This window comes from Malus domestica, chromosome 13 (assembly GCF_042453785.1).
Source record: "Malus domestica chromosome 13, GDT2T_hap1".
Classification (NCBI taxonomy): Eukaryota; Viridiplantae; Streptophyta; class Magnoliopsida; order Rosales; family Rosaceae; genus Malus; species Malus domestica.
In genome coordinates, this window is record NC_091673.1 from 38,530,578 (window position 1) to 38,537,405 (window position 6,828).

The 6,828-nt window shown below is 47.7% G+C and overlaps 1 protein-coding gene across 1 annotated transcript; it reads left to right on the forward strand.

The window, feature by feature from the left end:
* The first annotated feature begins 764 nt into the window (after window positions 1-764).
* Window positions 765-2,609, forward strand: LOC139190984 (uncharacterized). The gene is made up of 2 exons (XM_070811480.1): window positions 765-1,109; window positions 1,218-2,609. The coding sequence occupies exons 1-2, from the start codon at window positions 765-767 to the stop codon at window positions 2,607-2,609; spliced, it is 1,737 nt and encodes a 578-aa protein (XP_070667581.1).
* The last annotated feature ends 4,219 nt before the right edge of the window (window positions 2,610-6,828 follow it).

Consider the following 6,828-nt stretch of genomic DNA (forward strand, 5'->3'; position numbering starts at 1 on the left):
CTGCTCTTGTAGCCCAGCCTGCTCCAACGATCCAGCCTGCCCCAGTGATCCAGCCTGCCCCCGCAGCCCAGCCTGCTCTCATGGTTTCCCAAGCTGCCCAAGTCGGCCCGAGACAATTTCAACCATCCGGACCAATCATCGAGGCTGAGGCGTTTTCACCACATTTCTCTGCAGATTTGACATTCCCCAACTCAAATCTCGCACTTGGAATCAACCACCCTTTTATTGTTCAAGGAGGTGCATTCCATCCAAGTTCTTCCAATCCGAACGGCGAACAAAACTTGTCCCGACAAGTCATAGAATTGACGAGCGCCCTTGCACAACAAACTACCTTGGTGAATCAACTTTTACAACGCACTGAGATGCAACGCGCCCACGATGAAGTTTCCCGAAGTAGAACAAAGGTAGACAATGAGCCTTTTAAGCAGCGTCCTGGAAAGCAGCCATTCAACCCATCACAAGTTGAGCATTCAAACAGTGCACACTCTCGATTGGGCCCCTGAAATAGCGTATACTCCCGTCTTAGCGCGCGGAGGAGCGTTCATTCTCGGTTAGGCCCACGGGCAAGTATACATTCACGGTTGGGGCCACGCTTTGATAATCAATATGGGCAGCCTTCCAGGCAGAGCATTCATTCGCGATTAGGCTCACAAGAAGTATTCTCCACATCACATCGGAGCAGACAGCCTGAGAAACGGAAGGAAACAATCATTCAATCCGGCTCTAGTTCAACCGGTAGCCTGCAAAGAAATCCCTCGCCTGCTATGAATCTATCTCATCCATTGCAGCCACAGCGTAGACGAGCCGAGCGAGAAGAAGAGCAGCCTAGACCAGTAGAAAAAGACCAAGGGCAGCCAAAGGCTCCGCTACCCCAACAAAAGCAAATCCAAGAAGAGGTAGAAAGGCTTTTCAATGAACGGATGCGTGATTTTCGGCGCAACGAAATGGTTGATGAGGCACTAAGGCGAGATATGACCAACATAAGCAGGTCACCTTTCGTGGATGAGATCGAGCAGGCAGAGCCTCCGCGCAAGTTTAGCATGCCGCACTTCACATCTTTCAAAGGAGACGGGGATTCCGAAAGACACTTGAAGCATTACCGAAGTGCGGTGGTCCTTTATCGGAATAATGACGCCCTTATGTGCAAAATATTCGCCACTACTTTACAAGGCGAGGAACAAGATTGGTTTCATACCTTGCCGGCATGATCTATCCAGAATTTTGATGATCTTTCCTTGGTTTTCACCAAAGAATACTCATCTTATCGATCGATCAAGAAGAAGTCCGATCACCTGTTCAACGTAAAGAAAAACCCAAAAGAATCGCTTCGCGATTACGTGAAGAGATTCAAAGCAGAGAAGGCGAAGATCGTAGGATGCGACAACTCGATAGCAAGTGCAGCCTTCCAAAAAGGACTACCAGCAGACCACCCACTGTTTGGAGAAATGATCATGAAAGAAGACCTAACTCTAGCAGATTCCTTTGCTCTGGCAGAAAAGCATGCGCTTTGGGACGAGGCTCGACAAGCAGAAAAGGCTCCCGAACAGCCTCGAAAAGAGTTGGCAGCTGCTCAAAAGAAGGATGAAAAACAACCCAACAAGGGCAGGCAGGAGTTCAAGCGCAGGGACCGACCCACGGCCAAAGAAGGCCCGATGACCAATAACTATTCTAAGTTCTCAATTCCGATTCATCAAATCCTTCGTGACATCAAGAATGAACCATGGTTCAAGTTGCCGAAACAGTCAAAGGGAGATACTTCCAAGTTGGACCACACCAAGTATTGCGCATTCCACCGAGGTCCTGGTCACACAACCAACGACTGCTACACTTGGAAGAACTACCTAGAGAAACTCGTGAAAGAAGGCAAAGTCGATAGATATTTGGACAAGCCAAATGAGCAGCCAAAAAAGAATGCAGACGGAGATGAGGAGCCACCAACTAAGATGATTCGAATCAATGGCATTTTCGCTGAATCCGAGCACTTGGGGGCCACTAATAATTCCAAAGAGAGGAAGATCCAGCATGCTTTATTAATTTCACAAGTTCAAGTAGTCGATACCCAACCTGGACCTATCATTGGCTTCACGGAACAGGATGCGGAAGGAGTCGACTTCCCACACGACGATGCATTAGTGGTATCTGTCCAACTAGCCCATGCTATAGTCGACAGGATGATGGTTGACAATGGAAGTGCGGTCAACCTACTTCAACTTTCAGTCATTCAGAAGATGGGCCTGGAAAGTACAATCATACGTCGGGCAGAGGTACTTACTGGATTCAACGGACACACCTCAACCGCCATTGGTCATATCACACTTGACGTAAAAACACCGCCAGTCGTCTCAAAGCAAACATTCACGATTATAAGTGACCCGTCTCCCTACAATGGGATTCTTGGGAGACCTTGGTTGATCAAGCTGGATGCTGTCACTTCCGTCAAGTATCAAAAAATCCGATTCCGCATCCCGGGAGGAGGAGTCGGAGAGATCAAGTCTGACCAGGTTTCATCCCGACGATGCACTGTGCAAATGTTGAAAGAAACAAAGAAGAAGACCTTTACCCCCGTAGAGGTTACCGAAGTCCAAAAGGGCAAAGAAATTGCCAAATAGCAATTACAGCAGGTGGATCGAGAAGATGGCGCCCAAGCAGACAAGATAGGATGGAAACCCGAAGAGGGCGCCGAAGACATCATTCTTGATCCCCAGCAGCTGGAAAAGACGGCTAAAATTGGCTCACGACTAAGCCCAGACGAAAAGGAAGAACTCACAATTTTCCTTAGGAAAAATCAAGATATCTTCGCATGGTCACCATCCGACATGCCCGGTATTGACCCCAAGGTGGCCTGCCACAAGCTGCACGTAGATCCAACTGCCAAATCGGTAATTCAAAAAAGAAGACATTTCACTCCCGAACGAGTAGCGATCATCGAGGCAGAAATCGATAAACTATTGGAGGCCGGTTTCATAGAAGAGGTAGCACACTCGGCATGGCTTGCTAATGTCGTATTAGTCATGAAGAAAGAGAAGGGCAAATGGAGGGTTTGCGTAGACTACACCGACCTCAACAAAGCATGCCCAAAAGACCATTATCCTGTCCCCCGGATTGATCTATTAGTAGATTCAACTTCTGGAAACCAGTTGCTTAGTTTCTTAGACGCGTACTCCGGCTACAACCAGATAGCCATGCATGAGCCCGACAAGGAGAAAACTGCGTTCGTGATAGAGCGAGGCACTTACTGCTACAAGGTCATGCCCTTTGGCCTCAAGAACGCGGGAGCCACTTATCAAAGACTAGTAAATATGATGTTCAAAAAGCAAATTGGGGTAACCATGGAGGTCTATGTCGACGATATCATGGTAAAGGGCAAGCAGCGATCAGATCACATTCGTAATTTAGCAAAAACTTTCAATATCCTTAGAAGGTACAAGATGAAGCTCAACCCCACCAAGTGCACGTTTGGAGTATCTTCAGGCCGATTCCTAGGGTACTTAGTAACCCAACGAGGAATTGAAGCACATCCCAAGAAAATCCAAGCAATCATAGAGATGAAATCTCCAACTACCTTGAAGGAGATCCAAAGCTTGACCGGACGAGCAGCCGCCCTCAATCGCTTCCTCTCACGATCCACCGATCGATGCAAACCCTTTTTCAAAGCTATCAAGAGGGCACAAAAAGACAAATGGGATGAAGAATGCGAAAAAGCTTTCGAAGACTTGAAGAATTATCTCACATCACCTCCCTTACTATCCAAGCCGGAAGCAGCGGAGGATTTATACATTTATTTGGCAGTTTCCGAGGTAGCAGTGAGCTCTGCTCTCATACGAGAAGAGCTGGGGGCCCAACTGCCGGTATTCTACACTTCTAAAGCTCTTCTCGATGCGGAAACAAGATATCCGAAGATCGAAAAATTAATTTTGGCGTTAGTTGTTGCGGCTCGGAAGCTCAGACCGTACTTTCAAGCTCATACGGTCATTGTTATGACTCAATATCCCTTACGATCAATATTACATGGTCCGGACGCTTCTCAACGAGTGATGAAATGGGCATTGGAACTTGGCCAATATGGTTTAGTTTTTCGACCTCGCACAGCGATAAAGGCCCAAGCCTTGGCAGACTTCGTGGTAGAATTCACACCTAGCCTAGGCAACGCAACAGTGCGGCCCAACGACATCCCAGAAGCAACCGAGAGTACCTTAGCCACACTTACTCCATCCAATAAAGATTTCTGGAACTTGCATGTCGACGGTGCATCCAACTATAAAGGCTCGGGAGCAGGTGTAGTTCTTGTCACTCCAGATGGCTCAATGCTCGAGCAGGCGATCACTCTAGGTTTGAAAGCATCCAATAACGAAGCAGAGTACGAGGCTCTACTAGTAGGCCTCCAAATGGCAAAAGACTTGGCGGTGAAGAAACTCGCAATTCATTCTGATTCCCAACTAATCACCAGCCAGGCTACTGGGGAATACACGGCAAAACACCTAAGGATGGCACAATACCTAGAGAAAGTACGCCAGCAGCTTGAAGCATTTCAGACTTACACTCTTACTCAAGTTCCGCGGGCAGACAATGCACATGCAGATGCACTAGCTGGTTTAGGCTCTGCCCTTGACCACCAATTCAAACGCTCAATTCTGGTAGAATATCTAGACAAGCCAAGCATAGAAATGGAGTCGATAGCTGAAGTGTCACAGGTTAGTGTAACTCCCACTTGGCAAAGTTCAATTATAGACTACTTGGTCAACGGCACATTACCCACAGAAAGATTGGAGTCAAGGAAGCTCCAAATTAAGTCGGCACGTTACTATATGTGGAATGGCATTCTCGTCCGAAGATCCTACACCGGACCACATCTCCGCTGCCTAGCACCTCCCGATGACTTGAAGGTTCTAAGCTCAATCCATGAAGGCGTTTGTAGGAATCACTCTGGAGGTCGATCCTTAGCCCAAAAGGCTCTTAATGCAGGCTATTACTGGCCTACCATGCACCAAGATGCTAAGGAGTTAGTGCAAAAGTGCGACCGCTGCCAACGCTACAAACCAGTACCGGCACTACCCGCCAGTGAGCTACACCCGCAAACGAGTCCTTGGCCATTCATGCAATGGGCAATCGACCTGGTAGGGCCTATGCCGCCTGCTACGGGGGGCAGATGCATGATGATCGTGGCAACCGACTATTTCACCAAATGGGTAGAAGCAGAACCCATGACAACCACGACTCAGATGGACATAGAACGCTTTATATGGAGGAACATCATTTGTCGATTTGGCATCCTTCAGTCCATCGTTACTGACAACAGTCCTCAATTTGTGGGAAAAGATTTGGCAAAGTTCTTCCAAAAATACGGCATCAAACAACACATGTCCACACCAAGATATCCTCAAGGCAATGGGCAGGCTGAAGCATCCAACAAGACGATCCTCAACTGCCTCAAGAAATCCCTCACCGACAAAAAGGGAAAATGGCCAGATGAGCTCCCAGGATGTTTATGGGCATATCGCACCACCAAAAGACGAGCAACCGGTGAAACTCCTTTCTCTTTGGCGTTTGGTTCAGAAGCAATCATACCTCCCAACATCATCGTGCCAAGCATCAACACTCTATTGCCAAGCGTTGAGCAGAACAGTAAAGAGATGGCCACAGATTTAGATCTGGCAGAAGAGAGGCGCGAACAAACCATCACCCGCATCGCAGCCTACCAGCAGCAGCTCATTTCCAGCTACAACAAAAGGGCCAAGATCCGGCAGTTCCAACCCGGAGACCTAGTCCTAAGAAAAGCTTTCATCACTGCCCGCAGAGAAGGCTCGAAAAAAATGGACCCCATCTGGGAAGGTCCTTACAAGATCAGCAGAGTCGGCGGCAAAGGCAGTTATACTCTTGCTACCATGAATGATAAAGAGATCGAGAAGCAATGGAACGCCTACAATTTGAGGAAATACCATGTGTGATTTCACACTATATCAAGACCCGAAGACTTGAGCAGCTCAATGGGCACCACCTCGTAAACCGAGGATTATCCAATCATCATGCAATTTTGCAACCAAGTTATTTGCTCATTTTATTTTTCAATAAAGAATTCAAAAGTAATTTGTAACTTGGCTTTAATATATGTCCACAACTACTTATTTCTTTCTGCACTTCAAAAGAAGATTACACCCCCCAAGGGACCAACTGTGCTCTCCAAGGCAGGAGGATAAACTCAACACTCCGAATATCCAAACGTGGATGAGCTTGGCTGCCCTAGAATAACTAGGTGCATGATGGCTTGCGCCGGGATTCCTAGAAGTAGCCACAATGGTCTGTTTCAAGGCTTAGCTAGTTGAAGGATTATGGGTCTATCGGCTTAATCCGCAGGGAACTGGGCCCTAGAGACGGAGGGGGCACATTATGCAGCACACCCAATGGGCGGCTGCCCTGGAAACCTAAAGCTGCTACCGAGTGCACTAAGGTAGCCTACGGATTTCCAGAAGACTGCCTACGGCTTGCCCTTCGAGCAGTAGAACCACGCTAGACTTATGCAACCGCACATTCTTGTGAAAGGTTAAACAAGTTAGCGTGCACACGCGAAGATTTTATCCACTACCGACATGCTACGTAGTCGATAAACTTCACCTCTGCCAAACGCAGAATAACCTACACCAAGTCCTAAAGTGTTGTGATACTTGCTACACAGCCTACGGAATTGGAAAGAGCCAAGGTTGAGTAGCCAAGTGGTTACGCGGATTCGTCTGCTTCTGTAAGTAAGGCATCCGGCTGCCAACCCTATGGTTAACAACTTTGCAAAAGTTCTACATCAACACCTACGGCTGCATAGGCTATGTGGGCTTGTCT